Source organism: Ornithorhynchus anatinus, chromosome 6 (assembly GCF_004115215.2).
Source record: "Ornithorhynchus anatinus isolate Pmale09 chromosome 6, mOrnAna1.pri.v4, whole genome shotgun sequence".
NCBI lineage: Eukaryota > Metazoa > Chordata > Mammalia > Monotremata > Ornithorhynchidae > Ornithorhynchus > Ornithorhynchus anatinus.
In genome coordinates, this window is record NC_041733.1 from 18,674,724 (window position 1) to 18,696,013 (window position 21,290).

Genomic DNA, 21,290 nt, shown 5'->3' on the forward strand with positions numbered 1-21,290 from the left:
AGATGGCTCTCTGCAGCTAGCTTAAAAGGAGCCTAGTGTGGGTGGGAGGAGTTGTGTTGGGGGGTGAAGTATGAGGGTCTGGGGATGGGGACAGGAAAGATTGTTCCAGCAGTGTCACCCGTCACCAGGGACGGGTTCGTTTGGAATCGGCACGGCCAGAGAGAAAGAGAAAGAGGCTGGGGACGGAAAGCCCGAGTTTTGTATAAAATTTATTCCATGGGGGGAATTGAATTATTTAGTTTAGACTCAACAAATCAACCTTCCTTTTTGGGAAGAATATGGTGTTTGTTATAGCTTCCCTAACGGGAGGAATATACTCGATTGTTACTTGCGCATGGCAGAACACCCGGGCCCACTCAGGCGGAACTCACTTATGATTTACTCGCACGTGGTGAGGCGGCTAGTTCCCACCATGTGCGCGCCCACTCAGGAGGAATCTAGTTATGCATTAAACCCACTTATGCATTACCCACTTTGGCATTAAATCCACTTAATGTGCTCCTCGCACTTGGCGGTTAGCTCCCACCATGTTCACGTCCCATTCGGCAAGCACCCATTTAGGCATCAACTCCACTTAAATGTAGCCGTGGCAAAGCATCTGGCTTCCAACCTCACGAGCGCTCAACAGGACGGGACACTCACCCATCCCACGGGTCCTCACTCGGTGCAGGCAGAACGGCCTTCTCACGCTTTGGACAGAGATGACCTGCAGGCGGCTGCTGCAAGTCTCATTCCTCTGCACAGAAGGTTAGAGGCTGCAGATATTTATCACCTGTACCCTTAGGCCATTCCAGCGTCTCAAAGGCAGACGGGGTGTTCTACTGGGTAAATTTCAGAGTAGGTGCCAGATGACTCTGTGCTATACTAAATAACAATTTTATCAGTCCGTAGTATGTATTGAGTACTTACTAAGTATACTAAGTGGTTGGAAGAGTACAAGGCAATAGAGTTGGGAGACATGATTCCTGGGGGGTCTAGTGGATAGAGAACTGGCCTCAAAGTCAGAAGGACCTGGGTTCTAATGCCTTCTCCAGCACGTCTGTTGTGTGATGTTTTTGGGTGAGTCACTTAACTTTGCTGAACCTCAGTATTCTCATATATAAAACGAGGATAAAATACCTGTTTTCCCTCCCCTTTAGGCGGTGAGCTCCATGTGGGAACCAGACTGTGGCTAATCGGATTATCTTTTACCTAATCCCAGCACCTAGTACAGTGCTTGGCACATAGACATCAAAGACTATAAAAATTACAATCTACAATACTTATATAATACAATTAGTATATAATCATAATAATTTTAAAAGGGAAGTCAAAGGAAGAGGAGCAGCATGGGGAAAGAACATGGATCTGGAGTAAGAGGACCTGGGTTTAATCCCAGGTCCAGCACCTGCTTCTTGTATGATTTGGGGCAAGTCACTCAACTTCCCTGTGTCTGTTTCCTCATCTGTAAAATGGGAATTCAATGCCTGTTCTCCCTCCTACTTAAACTGTGAGTCCCATATGGGACAGGGACTGTGTCCGATCTGATTAACCTGTATCTACCCCAGCACTTAGAACAATGCTTGATTCAATGTAAGTGCTTAACAAATATGATGAAGATAATAATAGTAACAATGATGTAACCAGCAGCAGCAGTCCCTCTTAGAGTAGGGGCAGGGCTGCTTTCTCTTTCCAAAATTCATTCATTCATATTACTGAGTGATTACTATGTGCAGAATACTGTACTAAGCACTTAATTTCCTATGTTACCACCGCTCACCCGAAAATCTTTCTGCCCAGCTACAGTCTGGCTCTGTCTAGGCAGCACAAAAGTAAATAAAGACTTGGAGTTCTCCAGCTTGGTTTCCACTATGATCAAGTTCACTGGATAATTAATTACTCAAGTTCTACCTCTCTGGGTAGCTCAGCAACAGGAAACAAAAGGGCTTTCCACAAACTTTTAAATCTTCATTAATCTCAAAACTCATTTCTGATTTCCCTCTCCTAGTTTTCAAATATAACTTGGGAATTCTGAAGGGACTTGAATGCTGGGGCATGAGGGACTGTGGGACTCGGCCAGACTTTATTTTGCGATCAATTCCTGCCACCATAGTAGAGTGGAAATGGGGGCCTTCTGGCTTTTGAGGTCTTTAAAGACTTCCCTCTCCCAATCCTCATATCCTGTAAACTCCCTGCTCCCTTTCCAGCCCCATACCCTAAATGAAAAATTATCTCCATAGGCTCAGACCATTATCTAAAAGTTATTTCCTATCTCTAGCTCGCATATATCTCCACCCTCCCTTGCATCTAGTAACCAAGTGAGTCTCTGTAAACAGTTTCATTTGCACGTATCAGAGACTCATAACTAGAGGGAAAAAGGAGTCTGCTTGGCTTTAATGATCTACAACTGAAAAGAGGCATCTTTTCCTCAGATTGCTCCCTCCAATCCACTTCTCATTGGTGGAATTTCACTACCTATTAGGGATATGATCCCTGGAGTCTCCTGAAGGCTGAAATCATGAGCTCTGGAGTCTTCTTGGAATATTTACTGTTTTCCTGTTCTAGGTAGTGGATCTGGATTTCAGTGATATGTAGTATTTTCTCCCAAGGTGAGTGCAAGAACCAGTATCTTATCCCTCTTGCCAGTTGATTTAAGCTATACCATACTGAATCATCTTTGGTGTTTGCCTTAGAGAGTGTAATGTATCAGCCATTCAGAGAGAGCAGATCTGGCCTCAAATCATTTAATATTTTGAAGTCAAGGTAAGAGATATGTTTATACTAGCCACCCTCCCTTAAAAAAATGACTTTGGTACAGTGTTGAATGTACTCCTTGAATTTCTATCAAATCGGGATTTGATGCTATTATATTCTAGTCTATAAACTCATTGTGAGCAGGAAACATGTCTGCTAACTCTGTTGTACTGTACTCTTCCAACTACTTAGGACAGTACTCTGCATATAGTAAGGGCTCAGTAAATAGCATTGATTGATTGACTCCCTCTAAGTGCCCTACAGATATAGAGTCAGCTTTTAAAGTAAGAAAATGACGTTCCAAATAATTTGTTTTGTTTCTTAGGACAAATTCCTCACTGGATATCCAAAGATGCCTTTTCTCCCACTGGGTTTGTGAGGAGCCAAAGGAAAACCATCCAATTTAACCACCCTTAAACCAGGCTGGTGACCCATCCCTGACCAAAGGTTATCTGTGGATTTTATTGTTACTTTGAAAGGACTACATTTCCAGCAAGCAGTTACCTTGGAAGCTATAGAATTCAGTGAGTATCTGGTCTCCTTCACAACCTGAAAGCCCATTCCAGCTTTTTGATTTTTTTAAAGAAGGATCTAATTCATTTCTTTCCTGCCTCTTAATTTATTGGAGGACTTTACATTTTAATTCTAGATGGTAACCATCGGGAATAAAAATATCTGCATTATCTTGTATTTCCTACAGTCACCTCTGGAATTCCATTTGGCTTACTTATTGGAGAGTCGGTAGTTCCTTTGAAATAAAGGTGATTGGTGCCTGAGAGCTCTAGCTTGTGAAGTCAGACAAAATCTGTAGCTTCCCAAATAGGCATAGCTATCTTCCAAACTTTTGACATACTATAACTCCAGGTACATTTTTGCATAACATTTGAATGTGTTTTCTGTCTAAATATCACTTAAGAGAAATGGGATGTGATTTTGTGAGACAATTATGTTGGCTGAGATTAGAAAATAGCCTTCCCTTCATGTCCCCCCTCCTGCCTCCAAAACAGTTAGTGAAATTAAGATATTACATTCATCCTGTATCTCTGGGCTACTAAGTCATGGAGAAACATCAAGTGCCCAAAACAAGTATTAATAATATTAACTGTGGTATTTGTTAAGAGCTTACTATGTGCCAAGCACTGTTCTCAGCACTAGAGTAGCTACAAGAAAATCAAGTCCCACATGGGCTCACAATCCAAGTAGGAGGGAGAATGAGCACTGAATCCCCTTTTTGAGAATGAGGGAACTGAAGCCCAGAGAAGATTAGAGATTTGTCCAAAGTCATACAGCAAACAAGTGGAGAAGCTAGGATTGGAACCCAGGTCCAAAGTAGTTCAGCTAATAACCCATTGAGCATTCTAGATAAAGAAAAATATGTTCTCATTCGATGAAATCTATCAGTGCAGTCAGAGGCAGAGTAGAGTTTACCCCTCCCACCCCCCACCAAAAAAAAAATGCAACATAGGATTAATTTTTAGTCCAGGAGGGGATGAGATTACTGATTAGAAAAATCTTCTCTTTCTCTATCTTCATGACCTTAGATTCTGCACAGGGGGCATCTGCTCCATCAGCAGATGTAACCATCAATTCTCACAAGGGTTAAAAACACTGGATTTAGGAAAATTCATCCTCCAGAAATGGTCTCAAAGATGGAGAATCCATTTGAGTCTAACTTAGAAGGCTGAGAAGAGTTCAGCCTTCAAGCAAATTTTGTCAGCTCTTTCCCCATTACTGGATAGAGATTTGACTCTGTTTGATTCTCTCTGAAAAGTTAAAGGATAAATTAAGCTAACCTCTTTGGCACTAATTTCCTTCAGAACTTTGAATCCTGAAGGCTACCCAGAGGTACCACTTTCCTAGCAGGTGAATTCCTCATTTGGAAGAAAGAAAATGAAAACAGGAGGAAACTGTAATGAGAATTTCAGTTCCACCCACTACAAAAAAAGCAGAGACTTCACTTACCTTTCCTAATCAAAAAACCTAATTCCACTCTAATTTTAACTGCCCTCAGTGACTTAATGACCTCAGACTAGAGATCAGATTATCCACAGATCCCAGCTCTGAGTAATACACGGTTTTGTTTTGGGTGCCTCCTGGAAATTATACCATCTGCTCCTTGCCAGATGATGGCTAATGACTAGGAATCCTGGGGACCACTCCAACTAATTCCCATCCAGCCCCCTTAGAACTCATTTGGCTTGTACTTTCTAAAATCTTTCCTTTGTCTTGCTTCCACAGGTAGGAGAAAATGAATGAACTGAGAGGGGTCAACTACACTGAGGTCACAGAATTCATCCTGGTTGGACTTTCCAATCAGCCCAAAAGTCAAATCATCTTCTTCTGTATCTTGCTCCATCTCTATCTGGGAACCATCGTGGGAAATATGCTCATCATTCTGGTAGTGTGGAAAGAGCCTCGACTTCACACCCCAATGTATTTCTTCCTTTGCAATCTGTCCTTTGTTGACCTGTGTTCTACCACTACTGCAGTGCCTCTGACACTAGTCAACTGCCTGAGAGACTGCCCCATTATCACCTACAATGACTGCTTCGCCCAAATGACCATCTCCATCTTCTGGGGCATCACCGAGTGCTGCCTATTGGCTGTCATGGCTTACGACCGATTTGTCGCCATATCTTACCCCCTGCGTTACCCGCTGATCATGACAATGAGGGCTTGTTTCTACATTGCTGCTACTATGTGGATAAGTAACTTCCTGTTGGCCCTAATTCCCGTGATCACCATACCGGTTCGGTTTTGTGCAGGGAACAATGTAGTGAACCATTTTGTATGTGAGGTTGAAGCCGTCCTAAAGCTGGTCTGCTCGGACACCACTGTCAGTGAGATTCTGATGTTGATAAACTCGATCTTCATCTTCCCCCTCCCCTTTCTGTTCATCCTCCTCTCTTATATCCGGATCGTGGTGGCCATCTTGAAAATCCCCTCCACAGCTGGGCGGAGGAAAGCTTTCTCCACCTGTGGATCGCACCTGACTGTGGTGACCATCTACTATGGGACCCTCATCTCCATTTATCTCAAACCTCAAAACAAAGACAGCAAGGACCAGGACAAAATCATCTCTATATTTTATGGAATAGTGATCCCCATGATGAACCCTCTCATTTATACGTTGAGAAACAAGGATATGATAGGGGCCTTGAGAAAGGCTGTTGGGAAAACCAAGCAAGTAAGGCTGTCAGTATGTGAATTCTAAGACATATAATGCTGAGTTGAGGCTGACTTGAGAAACAGGTATAATTCATTACAGGAGAGAAACAAACTAGAATTGATCCATAAGGGCATTCGGAGGGCCCGGATTCAAAGTCTGGCTCCCCCACTCGCTGTGGGACCTTGGGCAATTCCCTTAATTTATCTGTCCCGCAGTTTCCTCAAAATAAAATGGGGATTCCATACTTATTCTCTGTCCTAATTGGACTATGAGCCCAGTGTGGGACAGAAACTGTTTCTGACTTGATTACCTTAATTACCCGAGTACTTAGCACTATTTGGCCCATAAATGCATAACAAATACAATTATTACCATGTTCCTATCTTTAAATGATATAAATTACATAGTTATATTAATGTCTCTCTCCCACTTTAGAATGTAAACTTGTAGTCAGGGAACGTGCTGCCAACTCTGTTGTATTGAAGGCTCCCAAGTGCTTAGCACACAGTGCTCAGCTCATAGTAAGTGCTTAAATACCACTTTTGTTATTCTTCCCGGGGTAGGGAGAGGTTGAGTAGGTGGGGGGCAGGGAGGGCGGTTGGGGGTGTGGTGGGGTGTGTGTGTGTGTTTGTGTTTCACTCAGCATGGATTGGCAGAAACATGAGGACTAGCAGAAGGAAAGACACCTAGTGAGTTGGAGAAAGTGCCTTGCAACTGGACAGGAAGGATCAAGGTAACTGAGGGCTACCTCCTGCCCCTGGAACCCACTAGCCCCCTCCCTCCACCTCTTTGGTTTTTCCTCAAAATTCTCCTCTATGCTTAGTCCCCAGCAGACTAGGTGCTTTCTGAGCTGGAATCTGTCTAGCGGCCAATGGCCGAGCTCTCTTGAAAATAGGAAGATGGGACAATTCTCCCCTTGTGGGGAGTGCCCTAGGATAGAAAAGCAGATCTTATAATTCCCCTTATAATTATAATTCCAAAGAAGGGAAACTCAGAGAGGCTGGATGGTTACCCACAGATCTATTCATTCATTCAATTGTATTTATTGAGTGCTTACTGTGCAGAGCACTGTACTAAGCACTTGGAAAGTACAGTTTGGCAATCCCTACCCAACAACGGGCTCAGAGTCTAGAAGGGAGAGACAGACAACAAAACAGGTAGACAGGATAATAGATGGAATTATGGATATATACACATCATTAATAAAATAAAGTAATAAATACATTCAAATGTACACAAGTGCTGTGGGGCAGGGAAGGGGGTAGGAGAGGGGAAGAGGGAGTTGGGGGAGTAGGGGTGATGGGGGGGGAGGAGCAGAGAAAAAGGGGGGCTCAGTCTGGTAAGGCCTCCTGGAGGAGATGAGCTTTCCATAGGGCTTTGAGGGGAAGAGAGCTAGTTTGGTGGATGTGAGGAGGGAGGGCAATCCAGGCCAGAAGTAGGACTTTGAGCCAGGGTTTGATGGCGGGACAGGTGAGAACGAGGCCCACTGAGGAGGTTAGTGGCAGAGGAGTGGAGTATGAGGGCTGGGCTGTAGAAGGAGAGAATGGAGGTGAGGTAGGGGTGGCAAAGTGATGGAGAGCTTTGAAGCCAAGAGTGAGGAGGTTTTGCTTCATGCAAAGGTTGATAGGAGATTTTTGAGTAAAATACCCAGAGCCCTTATGTAGAAAGATAATCCAGGCAGCAGAGTGAAGTACAGACTGAAGTGGGGAGAGACAGGAGATTGGGAGATCAGAAAGAAGGTTGATGCAGCAGTCGGGTATGATGAGAGATTGTACCAACAAGGTAGCAGTTTGGAAGGAGAAGAAAGGGAGAATCTTGGTGATGTTGTGAAAGTGAGACCGGCAGGTTTTGGAGTTGGATTGGTTGTGCGGGGTGAATGAGAGTGTGGTGTCCATGATGACTTGTGAGACGGGAAGGATGATAAGGCTGTCCACAGTGACGGAAAAGTCAGGGAGAGGACATTGTTTGGAAGGGAAGATAAGGAGCTCAGTCTTAGACATATTGCATTTTAGGTGGTGGACAGATATCCAGGTGGAGATGTCCTGAAGGCAGGAGGGAACCTGGAGGGAGGGAGAGAGTACAGGGGACGAGATGTAGATTTGGGTGTCATCTGCATGGAGATAGTAGTTGAAGCCGCGGGAGTGAATGAGTTCACCAAGGGAGTGAGTATAAATGGAGAACAGAAGGGGACAAAGAAGTGACCCTTGAGGAACCCCTACAGTTAGGGGATGGGAGGGGGAGGAGGAGCCCGCAAAGGAGATGGAGAATGAATGGCCAGAGAGATAAGAGGAGAACCAGGAGAGGACAGAGTCCATGAAGCCAAGGTTGGATAATGTGTTGAAGGGGGTGGCCGACAGTGTCAAAGACAGCTGAGAGGTCGAGGAGGATTAGGATAGAATAGAAGCCATTGGATTTGGCAAGGAGGTCACTGCTGACCTTTGAGAGGGCAGTTTCAGTGGAGTGGACAGAAGCCACCTGGGAGGGGGTCCAGGAGAGAGTTGGAGTTGAGGAATTCGAGGCAGCGAGCAGTGACTCGCTCTAGGAGTTTGGAAAGAAAGGGTAGGAGGGAGATAGAATGATAACTGGAAGGGGCAGTGGGGTCAAGAGAGGTTTTTTTTAGGATGGGGGAGACATGGGCATGTTTGGAGGCAGAGGGGAAGAAGCCATTGGAGAGTGAACAGTTGAAGATGGAAGCTAAGGAAGGGAGGAGAGAAGGGGTGAGTTTTTATAAGATGAGAGGGGAATGGGGTCTGAAGCACAGTGAAGGGGGTGGCACTTGCGAGGAGGGAGGAGATCTCCTCTGAAGATACTGCTGGGAAGAATGGGAAAGTAGAGGAGAGGGTTGAGAGTTGTGGGGGATGCAGAAGGGGGAAGGGTGACTTTGGAGAGCTCAGACCTGATGGTGTTAATTTTCCTAATAAAGTAGGTGGCCAAATTGTTGACGCTGAAGGATGGAGGAAGGGTAGGAACAAGGGGCTTGAGTTAAATGTCTGGAACTGCTGACGGGGGGGATGGGCATGGGTGCAATAAGGGAAGAAAAGTAGTTTTGCCTGGCAGAGGAGAGGGTGGAATTAAAGTAGGAAAGGATAAATTTAAAGGGAACAAGTTTGGCTTGGTGTTTAGACCTTCGCCAGCAGCGTTCAGCCAGCTCGAGCGAATGAGCGAAGGAGACAGTGGCAGTGAGCGAGGGCTGTTGGTTGGTGGAGTGGGACCGATGGAGGGAAAGTGGAGCAAGAGAGTTGAGTTGAGAGGGTGGAGTTGAGAGCAGTAATCTGGTCATCAAAAGTGGGTAGAGAGAATAGGGAGTCAAGGTGGGGTATGATGCTTTGAGAGCGATAGTTGGAGTCGAGAGAGTGGAGGTCTCTGTGGGGGAGGAATATAGATTTACAGAGGGGAGGAGTGTGAGAGAGGAGGCAGGCAGGTGAGAAGGTTACAGTTAATTACGAGGGACCTGACTAGCAATAAGAAGAGTGACATTTTATTTCAGAAATTCTCTCTCGGGTGAGCCCTCTCGAGTTTACTAAGTCCTAAGAATTAGGGGTTTTCCCCCTTTAAATCTTTCGGGATCTGGAGTAGGTTTGTGGGGAAGGTGGGAAGGGGAAACAACCAAGTGTAAACCCAGACACATTTGCTCTCAGCTTCAGGTCAGGTCAGGTCCCCTCCCACCTCTTCACTGCTCCATGAAGCTCTCCAACTGTTCCTGCAGGGAGTTGAGCTGTGGAGAGATACATGCACAGATGAAACAGGAGGCATTTCTGCAGGGCCTCTGGTACCTGATTTGGGGGGATAAAAAATTCTACCCCAAAAGGAAACTTCTCTCAGGCCTACACTTCATTCCAACTGTAAGCCTATGCCCAAGTCTTCTGTGACTCATCCAGTGATTCTTTGCAGTTTGGAGTGTGGATGGGGGTGACAAGGGGCCATCCTGAAGCTATCCAGCCAAGGGGTCAGGTTTTATTCCAGGGAGGCAGGGTGGAAAGAGGATGGCACTGAGGGAGAGTCAGGAGACTCAGATTCTAGTCCCAGTTCTGCATCGTGACTTGGGGCAAGGCGTTGGAGGGAACTGAGGCACAGAGGCACAGGTTGGTTGAGAGCCCAGCTCTCCCTATCTCCTAGTGAGTCCCATGTGGGATAGGGACTGAGCCAAACTGATCATGTGGTACCCACCCCCATGCCTAATGCCGATTAGACTGTGAGCCCGTCAAACGGCAGGGACTGTCTCTATCTGTTGCCGACTTGTTCATTCCAAGCGCTTAGTACAGTGCTCCGCTCATAGTAAGTGCTCAATAAATACTATTGAATGAATAATGCCATAATGAAATGATGTTGCTTTAATGGTTTTATCGGGCCTATAGTTAGTGCCCTTGTGGAGGGTTGGGGACGGGGCTCTGTTGAGAGTGACCTTGCCTCTCATCAGCACCCCGATTCCACACTCTGGACTTCTTTCACCCGTTTCAGAGGGGGAACCTCCTCACCTGAAACTGATCTTGTTCTTCCTGCTTTCTGAGATCCACCAGCGCAGTTTCAAGTCGGGTCTGAAAAACAAGTCCCATGGGAAAATGACTGACTTTGATCACCTGGAGGTATTGGTCTGATCTGCGTACAGTACTTAGTCAGTGCTCAGAACATGCTAAATGATTATCACCTAGCACATTTATTGACTTCCCTAGCCATCAGCCACTCAGGACTCTTCCAGTTTGTTCTCTGCCTGCTCTAAGATATTTCTTTCCTCCGTTTCTTAGCTGAATGCCAGAAAAATGTCTTCAGTAAACCAATAGCCTTTTTCAAACTCAGCAGAGACAAATGACTGGTCTGTCACCTCCTCCAAGCTTTTAGCTAACATTTTGCTCGGAAAACTTTGATCCCTACCCCCTCATTAAGTTGATTTCTATCTAACCATGTGCTTAGCACTGTACTTGGCCCATAATAACTGTTTCACAATATCAAGATGATTACTAATGTTCCTGAATAATAATAATAATTGTGGTATTTGTTAAGCCCTTACTATGTGACTAGCATTATACTAAGCTTGGAATAGATACAAAATAATCAGGTTCCACAGGGGGCTCATAGTCTAAGTAAGAAGGAGCATAGGTATTGAATTCCCATTTTGCAGATGAGGGAACTGTGGCACAGAGAAGTGAAATGACTTGCCTAAGGTCACATCACATGCGAGACAGGTGGTGGAATGGGGATTAGAAGTCATCTGACTCCCTGACCCATGGTCTCTCTACTAGGTTACGCTGCTTCTTGTTTATATGAGTCATTTGTACAGTGTCCCGACAGTCTGAAAACTCCTCAAGAGCAAGGACTCTATGCATCCGTGACTGAACTAGGCTTGCACAGGAGCCAGCAAAGAGCACGAGACTTCAATGAGCATAGACACCAGTCTACATCTGTCCCCCACCTCACCTTGAGTGCCATATTTTCCACTTTCTTGATGAGATCTTCTTGTCGCCTTACCCTCACCTCGTTCTCCTGCAGTTTGCTCTTCAGCTTATCAATCTGCTCTTGGATTCTCAAGGCTGAGGAAAAAAACAACAACCAAAAAAAAAAGAAAACCAAAAAACCAGGCCATTAGAATGGAATCCTTTCATTATGCTTCTCACTTCAGGCCCAAGGGAGTAGAAGCCCAAGAGAGTGGACCCCTCCTCACCTTCCCTAGAACCAACCTCCAATAATCTTTCCCACTGGGGACTCAGCCATGACAAAGGTACGTCTGCCACTTTTTTTTTTTAATGGTATCCATTAAGTTTAGTGTCAAGCACTGTTCTAAGCACTCGAATTAATTCGAATTTATCAGGTTGGACAGTCCTTGTTCCACGTGGGGCTCACAGTCTAAAATGGAGGGAGGAAGACAATCCCCATTTTACAGATGAGGTTACTGAGGCTCAGAGAAGTGAAGTGACTTGCTCAAGGTCACACAGCAAGCAATTGCCAGAGCCTGGATTAGAACCCAGGCCCTCTGACTCACAGCCCTGTGTTCTTCCACTAGGCCATGCTGCTTACCTCTTCCCTGACCTACCTAGCAAATTGGTTTCCTCTTTTTCCTGGTCCTGCCCATCCAGATCACTCAGCTGTTCCTCCAGTTTCCTTTCCAACTCCTCCTCCATGTCATCGATATTGACCACATCAACTTCATCTTCACTGCTGCTCCTGTTGCTGCTGCTTCTGCTGCTGCTACTGCTGAGGTCGTTGAATAACTCACGCAGCTCATCACGTTCTGGTCATTTCCAGCAGGAAGAACCAACAAAATGAAGCAGGTTAAACACCACCACCAGCAACCCCAACCTGACTCTCTCCTTTTACCCAAACCAGCAAGACACATGGTAACCAATAATTTTGCACTATTGAAAATCACAGGCATCTTTGCCTGGAGCTGCCACTGTCCTGGGCAGTGATGCCTTGTGCTGATTCAGGATCTAACTGGTTGAGCAGAAGACTTTGCAATGGATTTCTCTGAAGGCACACAGACCTAGTGAGGCTCCTGTTTGGGTCCAGTAATGTTGACGAGTGGTGGAAGCTAAAAGAGGCCAGGACTCCTAATTTTCAGGCCACCGCCCTCCCTAACGGAATATGTGCCTTATGAAAACTGGAGAATCCAGAAATAGCCTCAAGGTGACCATCTCCAGGTTATCAGAGCCAAATGGGTCACCAGGGAAGAGGTCCCTCACTCAGTGAATCATATTTATGGAGTGATTACTGTGCACACAGTATTGTACTAAGTGCTTAACCCGCGGCTGGGGGAGGGGGGCAGAGAGAGAATGGGGCCAGAGAGCCCAGTGAGCCCCATCTTTTCCTCAGCCAACATACCTGATAAACTGTGTCCCGACTTGCAGTTAGATATTCCTGGAGAGACGTCAGATTTCAAGAGGGAGCTGGGATTACGCACTTCCTTGTTTTCCTCTTCAGCAACAAGCTCCCAGCCTCAGATCAGGTGCTCTGAATCAAGGAAAAACCAGCAAAAAGGCCGGTACACAAGCCCGAGGGACCTAAGGAGCCACTTTCGGGATGAGGCGCTCGATGGGGTTCGTGCAGAAAGACTTTGGTGAAGTTGGAATGGAGGAGAGGGGAGTAGGAGGGGGGAGTAGGAGGGAGGAGTAGGAGGGAAGGGCATGGTTAGATGAGAGGTATTCTATCCAGGTCTGCCCAAATTCTGAGTCCAGACAAATTCCTGATGTGATGGCAAATCTAACCATACTCACTTGTGGGCTTCCTGTGGCAGAGGAGAGATGGTTAGCCAAACCCTCTTCTATTCATCCTGGGAGTTAGGGCCTGACAGAAGGCATGGGTATAGAGCCAGTGTAAGGCCAAGGGGGCTGTGTAAAGCCTAGGTCTAGCACAGACCGGAAGCAATCAATCGAATTTATTGCGTGCTTACTGTGGGCAGAGCATTATTCTTCAGTAGGGGGGTGGTAAAGCTCAGTCTTGACTGTTTAACTTCCTGCTGCTCCACTCCTGTGGACTTTGGGACCTTACAACTCATTCCCTACAAGCTAATTCCATACAAGCTACTTTTTTGGGTATAAACTGCCCTATTCAGGGGGCTCTGCTATTAAAGGATACGGACATTGACGGCTTCAGCATCGGTACTCAGCAGCCTCTTCACTTCCTTCTCAATGTCTGGAGACTCAATGTACTGGGTGCAGAATGGGAAAGAAACCAGAGAATATTCATTCAATCATTCAATCGTATGTGCGCTTTACTGTGTGCAGAGCACTGTACTAAGCACTTGGGGGAGTACAATATAACACTGAACAGACACATTCCCTGCCCAAGACAAGCTTACAGTTTAGAGGATACTCATCCTACTGTTTGTTAAGCACTTACTCTGTGCCAAACACTGTACTAAGTGCTGGGGTACTGTCCTTCTCTAATCTTTAAACTCGCTCTGGGTAGGGAAAGTGTCTATTGTTGTATTGTACTCTCCTAAGTGCTTAGTACAGTGCTCTGCACACAGTAAGTACTCATTAAATATGATTGAATAAATACGATGTAAGCAGGTTGGACACAGCCCCCACCCCCCGTCCCACCCAGGGCTCATAGTCTCAGGGGAGGGAGTCTCCATTTTACAGATGAAGAAAGGGAGGCCCAGAAAAGTGAAATGACTTGCTCAAGGTCAACCAACAGGGAAGTGGTGAAGCTGGGATTAGAACCCAGGAGTCCCACCTCTCAGGTCCGTGCTCTGTTCCCCTGGGCCCTGCTGCTTCTTTACGACAAACACTGTCAACCCCTGCATCAGGTGGGACCATTCCCTAGTTGCCCATGGAAGAGGCAGTTGATCAGAGCTTCTTCTTTGAGGCCTCCTCCATTGCTAGTTAGGTCCCCACCCATCCCAGCCAAGGGTGACCCGCAAGGTGGGGTGCTCCTTCTCACCTTCTTCTTGGCTGTTCTCCTGAACCGCCGCTTCCGGACGTTCTTCAGGGGTCCCGAGACTAGAACAGAGAGGGAGACAACACCCGTCAATCAGGCTGGCAAAGGCAGGGGTAAGGCATAGGGAGTCGGGGCTGATAAGGAGAAGGCTGTGGGATGAACAGACATGTTGGCCACCAGGGCCACTTGGGCAGGACAGGGTTGACCTCCCAGAATGGGGCCTTTGCCTGTTGGACTGGACCTGGAGGCTCCAAGGAAAAGAGACTTGAAAGAATTGGAGGGGAGGATCCACTTCTTTGATTATAAGGTCAAGGCCAACCAAGAGTCTGGGACTTACTGCCATGGGCCAAGATGAACCTCTGCTCTCTCTCAGCCATTTTGTTGACTGTCGGGTCTGTGGTGACAGATGATTTTTCCGGAGGAGGGCAGAGGTCTCCTTCCTCTGTGCACACCAGCATCTGACAATCCAGAATAATAATAATAATAATTAATTACGGTACTTATTAAGCATATACTATGCGCCAAGCACTGTTCTAAGCACTGGGGTAGATGTAAGCAAATCAGGTTGGACACAGTCCCTGTCCCACATGAGGCTCACACTCAATGCCCATTTTACAGAAGGCAAAGGGTGGTCAACAGTCCAGCTATAGAAGGGGATCCGGCTCTGCTGTCTCCTTCACTTGGGGAAGCCCGTGGAGAGGGTAGGGAAATTAGTTTGCGACTTTCAGAAAGCCAGACAGGAGTCAGGCAAGCAGAGGCATCCCTCTAAACTGTGAGCTCATTGTGGGCAAGGACTGTGTCTGTTTGGTGTTGTGCTGTACTCTCCCAAGCACTTAGAACACTGTTTGGCACAAAGTACTCAGTAAATACGACTCAGTGAACTGAATGAATTCCAGGTCAAAGGCAGGACAACGGCGAGAAGTCAAAGGCAAGAAAGAAGAGATCGAGGTACAGTGAGTAGATTGGGGTTTAGAAGAGCAAAGTGTGCAGGCTGGGTTGTAGTAGGAAATCAAGGAGATAAGGTAGGAGAGAAAAAGGCAATTGAGTGCTTTAAAGCCAGTGGTAAGGAGCTTCTGTTGGATGCAGAGGTGGATGGGCAACTACTGGATGTTCTTAAGAAGTGGGAAACACGGACTGAACGTTTTTGTAGAAAAATGATATGGGCAGCAGAGTGAAGTATGGAATGGAATGGGGGAGAGACAGGAGTCAGGGACATCAGCAAGGAGGCTGATGCAGTAATCAAGTCGGGTTAGGACAAGTGCTTGGCTTTCAGGCACTCAATCAGCTCTGTCCTCCTTTCCTCCAACTACACCCCAAGTCACACTAACGCTAACCTACTTTCAGCCTGGTTCTCATCTCTCCCCGCCTACCTCTTGCTCTCACACTCCTCCCTGCCCAGAACTCTGCCCCTGTTCATACTTGAAAAAACGCCTATTCACTATCTTCATGACCCTTTTGAATTCCAGCTCCTCCAGGATGTCTTCCCTGACAAATTTCAAATCTCTCCCCCGCCACTTCAGCACTTCTGTACATAACCTGATTATTTAAGCACTAATCCATGGCTAGATCCCCTTTTTCCTTCCTCATACCTATAACATTAGTTTCTAGCCCTTGAGGACAGGGAATGTAGCTATGAATTCGACTGTACCCTCTCAAGCACTTAGTATGGTTCTCTGCACACAGGAGGTGCTCAATAAATACAACTGAATGACAATGATCAGCTGTGGGGACTTGGTGGGTCAGTGCCAGACTGCACCTCCACTCACAGGAGTTATTGCGGGAGGCTCTAGAAGAGCCAAGGGAAGAGCAGGATCACCAAGTGGAAAGAGCACAGGCATAGTAGCCAGAGGACCAGGGTTCTAATCCCAAGCACTGACAATTTCTTGCAGTATGACCTGGGGCAAGTCACTTAACTTTTCTGTGCCTCAGTTCCTCAACTGTAAAATGGAGAATACTCACTGTCACTCTTACTTAGGCTGTGAGCCCCATGTGGGATGGGGACTGTATCCAACCTAATTAACTTGTACCTACCCAAGTGTTTAGAACAGCGCTTAAAAAATACCATAAAAAGACTCCAGTGAGTCTTGGGTTACTGGAAATGGGCAACCCCGCCATGCCACAAGCTGTTGTTTCCAGCTTCTCTTGTTGATCAAACAGCACATCTCAAACTCCAACCCCTGGCTCACCTTAGAGCCCCTCTGGTCTGGAAATCAACAGTGATAAGATGGTGGTATTCACTAAGCACTCACTATGAACTAGGCACTGTACTAGGCACCGGGGTGGATACAAGCAGATGGGGTTGGACACAGTCCCTGTCCCACATGGGGCTCACAGCCTCAATCCCCATTTTACAGATGAGGTAACTGAGGCCCAGAGAAGCAAAACGACTTGGGTATGGTCACCCAGGGGACAAGTGGCAGAGCCGGAATCAGAACCCATGACCTTCTGACTCCCAGGCCAGTGCTCTATCCACCACGCCATGCTGCTTCTCTAAGGAGGCATTCCCAAATGCAGAGGGATGCTCGATAGAAAGGAAAGGAAGGTCCGGGAGGATTTGGCATGTGCCAGGGACCCACGGGTAGGTCCATCCATACCTGGCTGATGTCTGCAGTCTTGTAAAAGGTTTTCTTGTCGATGGTCTTCAAGCTTTCTATGTTGCATGGCAGGTCGACCACCTTAGCGACCAGGGAGCTGCCTTCCACCTGAACTATCCCGTGACACCTGTGGGCTGTGAACAAACCAGGGAGAACCCCACCTCACCATCTCCCCAACGCCTCCACCACCCCGGTCAGTGGTTGACTAAGATTGACTCCATTATCTCGAAGCAAGAGGCTACTCTGCTTGGGTTCCGATATTATTATTACTAAAATAATAATGATGGCATTTGTTGAGTGCTTACTACGTATCAACCACTGTTCTAAGTGCTGGGGTGGATACAAGCTAATTAGGTTGGACCTAGTCCCTGTCCCAAATGAGGCTCACAGTCTTAATCACCATTTTACAGAAGAGCTAACTGAGGCAAAGAGAAGTTAAGTGACTTACTCAAGGTCATACAGTAGACAAGTGGCAGAGCGGAATTAGAACCCAGGACCTTCTGACTCCCAGGCTGGTCTATCCACTGGGTGTTCAGATCTCCTGCCGTGGTCACCACCCTGGCTGGAACAGATTCCTGCCAAATACCTGCTGCAACTGTATAGAAGATTCTGGACTAAACTAACAAGGAGGCCAGTATTTTCCCCGCGCCCCAGTGGAAGTGGTTGCCTCTGACTCAAATCCACCGTGAGCCACCATCACAAACCAAATTGTTCAGTCGGGGAGATGTGCAGGGGAGGGGGGGAGGGAAGGGGCACAAAATGCAAAGGAAGAAAGATGGGTGACACACAAGGTCTCTGCTCTACTTTGCTGTATTGATACTTATAGTCCCGCTTCTCCAAGATGGTGATAGGACAAGAAATCGGGACCATGTGGAATGGATGGAATGTGTCATTCTCTTTTCCGATCCAGACTTCCAGCACAAAGTCTTTAACAAAGGACCCGTCAGGGCCCAGCCACTGCTACCCTTTCCCAGGTCACCAGAGAAAAAGCAACATCTCTGGTTTCTCGGCTCCTTGGGTTTCCCCAGCAAGAAACTGGGCTGGCTACCTCCCACAGTCCTCCTACCACCGGGGACCAGAGGGCCTGGAGGACACACCCTTCTTACTTACGATGTATTTCGATGGTCAGTCTGCCCTTGGAGCCGACATTTCCGGCCTGTATTATCTGTCTCACCGTGGCGGCGTGTTCCTGGAGGGCAGAGGGAGAGTAGATAGGTCAGGTTAGGGTGCAGTGGATTAACAGTTTTCCAGCTATGTTGTTCTAGAGTTAAGTTCCCCCTGCACCTGACCTATGAAGGATTTATCAATCCCCAGGATGGTGTGAAGCTTCCTCTCAGTTAGTGTCCCCTGGGTGCAACTTTCTCGGTCTGGAAAGTTCAGATCCAGACCTCAGTGGCCCAAGAAGCTCTTGGTGTTCTGGTGGGCTGGAGTTCCTGTTCCAGAGTGGGTGGGCAGCACAATTGGCCTGGGCTCTGAGAGGAACTTTGGAAGTGGTAAACTGCCAGCCTCTTTGATATCACCAGGTGCCAGGAGAGATCCTGGTGGCAACACCTCCCAGAAAGGACTCCATTAAATGTATCAGGTATTTTTTTAATGGTATTTGTTAAACGTTTATTTTGTGCCGAGTGCTGTACTTAGTGCTGGGGTAGGTACAAGCTAATCAGGTTGGACCCAGTCCATGTCCTACATGAGGGTCACAAAATCAACTCCCATATTATAGATGAGGTAACTGAGGTACAGAGATGTGACACACAGCAGACAAGTGGCAGAGCCACGATTAGAACCCACTAATTGTGCTCTTTCCACTAGGCCGTGCTGCTTCCCCTATCGGTTGGCAATGTTTGCATCCCAAAGGGAAACTGGAGGGTGCTATCGCCCTCCAAGGGAGTGGGAAACCAGGTCCTGAATCACCAACTCCTTAGACCAGCACAGCAGTGTCTTTGCCTCCAGCCATAGAAGGTAGCTTCAGGCATTGGGAGTGAGGGGAGGGGAACAGGTGCAGGAGGACGGAGATGGGCTGCTTAAAAAAGATGCACTGACATTTGAGCCCACAGGATGCCAGGTGGGCTCCAGCCTGGTTGGTCTCACACTGAGTCCCTAACAGTGGTTGATCTTCCCGAAAACTTTAGCTGTGGGGAACCACCTTGCCGCCAGCCAGAACGGATACACAAGGTGGTTCCTCCAAAGCAGCAGACCGTTGAGAAACTTGATCGACTCCAACACTTAGCACATAGTGAGTGCTTATTATTAATAATAATAATAATTCTGGTATTTGTTAAGTGTTTACTATAAGCCAGGCACTGTACTAAGTGCTGGGGGGAATACAAGCAAATCAGGTTGGACACTGTCCCTGTCCCACATGGGGTTGTTCACAGCCTTCATCTCCATTTTACAGATGAGGTAACTGAAGCATGGAGAAGTGAAATGACATATCCAAGGTCACACAGCAGACAAGTGGCGGCCGAGATTAGAATCAATGACCTTCTGATTCCCAGGCCCAGGCTCTCTCCATTAAACCACGCTGCTTCTCTACAAATGACACCATTATTATTACTATTTCCCCTTGTGTCTTAGAAGAAAGGGCTACTTACCGGAGGTAGGCGCAGAATAAACTGGCTCTCCATCTCAGGGGAAACATCATCCTTTCTCTTGTTCATTTTTTGTCCTTGAGCCAAATTAAAAGGAAAAAAAAGGTCACTGCCTGATCACAGCTGCTGGTGACCCTAAGAGAGTTGGATTGGTTAAAGGTAGCTGGGACCAGTTTCCTGGCTAACAGTAACCAGCTCCATGCTCAGGACTCTGCAAGGGTGGCTGGCGCACGACTTCAGTCAGGGTGGCAAGAATTCCAGATTCTCTAGCCCTTTGCTTCCCACTCCCAGATCTGCCAGAGGCCTCAATTCCATATTTTGCATTCATTATGGAAAAAGTTCCAGGTGGGGGAATTTTGGCCTCACTTATTCCCTTCAATCCCAGTCTCTTAACACGGGATAAAAGTTACAACTCAAATCTCTAGACTGTAAACCTTCTTGTGGGTAGGGAATGTGTCTACCAACTCTATGGTACTGTACTCTTCCAAGCATTTAGTACAGTGTTCTGCACAGGGAAGTGCTCAATATCACTGATTGATTGAGAGGACTCCTCTCTCATTCCCTAAAGGAGGGAGTTTGGAGATTCTCCTGACTCTAAGCTTCTTGTGGGCAGGGATCGTGTCTACCAACTCTGTTGTACTCTCCCAAGCAATTAGTATACTGCTGTGCACACAGTGAGTGCTCAATAAATACCACTGGTCAATTCTGCCACCTGATCCAGCAGGTTCCTCAGTTTCTCTCCCAACAGCTATCCCCAAGGAACACATTCCAGCAGCCATCACCATTAGCACCCCAACATACCCACCACCCCCAATCCCCACCCCTTTTCTGTGCTACACCTACGGAGAGACTTGGAAGGCTAAAGCCAAAGAGCAGAGAGGAAATTTCACCTGCTTGCTGCACAATCCTGGGTATGGGTGAAGGTGATGTGCAGCTTTACAATAGGACCTGTAGATTATTATTTTATAATAATAATAGCATTTGTTAAGCACTTATATGACAAGTTAATCAGAGTGGGCCCAGTCCTTGTCCCACATGGGGCTCACAGTCTTAGCCTCATTTTACAAATGAGGTAACTGAGGCCCAGAGAAGTTAAGTAACGTGCCCAGGGTTACATAGCAGACACTCAGTGGAGCCTCTTCCCTTCCTTTCCTCCAGCTTCCCACCCTTAAGACCACTGTAGAAGCACTTAGTACAGCGATTTACATATAGTAAGTGCCCAATAAATATCACTGGTGACACAACAACATTCCCAACACAAATAAATGGCCCAAGGGGCTCAGACCTCACTTTCTCCTCCAGCAACCTCACCTTTGTAGCTGGCGTGAATTCCAGGGAACGGGGACTCCAAGCTGGCCCAGTTCTCACAATCCTGAAACAGACAACCACAGAGCTTGGAGCCAAAACCCTATCCATCCAAGGATCCACCTCAATCTCTACTCCAGTCTCCAACCAAAGCAGCTAATCCAAAACCCAACAGAACCCACAAGGTCAAGACCCAGAAGGACTCGAGATTAGGGGAGGTAATAATAATAATCATGGTACTTGTTAAGCACTTACTACGTGCCAAGTACTGCTTTAAGCACTGGAGTAGATACGAGGTAATCAGGTTGGACACAGTCCCTGTCCCAATCCCCATTTTATAGATGAGATAACTGAGGCACAGAGAAGTAAGTGACTTGCCCAAGGTCACACAGCAGATAAGGGAAGGAGCATAATTAGAACCCATGACCTTCTGACTCCCAAGCTCTGTCCACTAGGTGGAGGGAGAGGCTGCATCAATCAGTCTCTCACCCTGACCTGTATTGGCCTAAGACAGGTCTTGCGTGCCCT

The 21,290-nt window shown here is 46.9% G+C and overlaps 2 protein-coding genes and 1 long non-coding RNA gene across 3 annotated transcripts; 1 reads left to right on the forward strand and 2 right to left on the reverse strand.

Annotated features, from left to right (window-relative positions):
- The first annotated feature begins 2,671 nt into the window (after positions 1-2,671).
- On the forward strand, positions 2,672-6,070 carry LOC100073929 (olfactory receptor 13H1-like). The gene is made up of 3 exons (XM_029068075.2): positions 2,672-2,742; positions 3,059-3,257; positions 4,972-6,070. Exon 3 carries the CDS (start codon positions 4,982-4,984, stop codon positions 5,945-5,947), a length of 966 nt encoding a protein of 321 aa, XP_028923908.1. The 5' UTR covers positions 2,672-2,742; positions 3,059-3,257; positions 4,972-4,981; the 3' UTR covers positions 5,948-6,070.
- A 4,505-nt stretch (positions 6,071-10,575) lies between these two features.
- On the reverse strand, positions 10,576-12,269 carry LOC120638008 (transcription initiation factor TFIID subunit 7-like). The gene is made up of 4 exons (XM_039912442.1): positions 12,212-12,269; positions 11,928-12,125; positions 11,315-11,427; positions 10,576-10,644 (listed from the first exon to the last, which is right to left on the reverse strand). The coding sequence occupies exons 1-4, from the start codon at positions 12,267-12,269 to the stop codon at positions 10,576-10,578; spliced, it is 438 nt and encodes a 145-aa protein (XP_039768376.1).
- A 464-nt stretch (positions 12,270-12,733) lies between these two features.
- On the reverse strand, positions 12,734-14,337 carry LOC100073887. The gene is made up of 3 exons (XR_005660125.1): positions 14,279-14,337; positions 13,469-13,541; positions 12,734-12,829 (listed from the first exon to the last, which is right to left on the reverse strand). It is a non-coding gene; the product is annotated as an uncharacterized LOC100073887 (long non-coding RNA).
- Positions 14,338-21,290: the final 6,953 nt, after the last annotated feature.

What these genes read in the sequence shown, in the direction of transcription:
- LOC100073929 (XM_029068075.2), top strand. Translation starts at nt 4,982, where the DNA reads ATGAATGAACTGAGAGGGGTCAACTACACTGAGGTCACAGAATTCATC.
- LOC120638008 (XM_039912442.1), bottom strand. Translation starts at nt 12,269, where the DNA reads ATGCCTGTGATTTTCAATAGTGCAAAATTATTGGTTACCATGTGTCTT. An exon ending in AGAGGAAACCAATTTGCTAG is followed by an intron (nt 11,428 to 11,927) that starts GTAGGTCAGGGA and finishes TTTTTTCCTCAG; the next exon opens with CCTTGAGAATCCAAGAGCAG. An exon ending in TGGAAAATATGGCACTCAAG is followed by an intron (nt 10,645 to 11,314) that starts GTGAGGTGGGGG and finishes TCTGGCATTCAG; the next exon opens with CTAAGAAACGGAGGAAAGAA.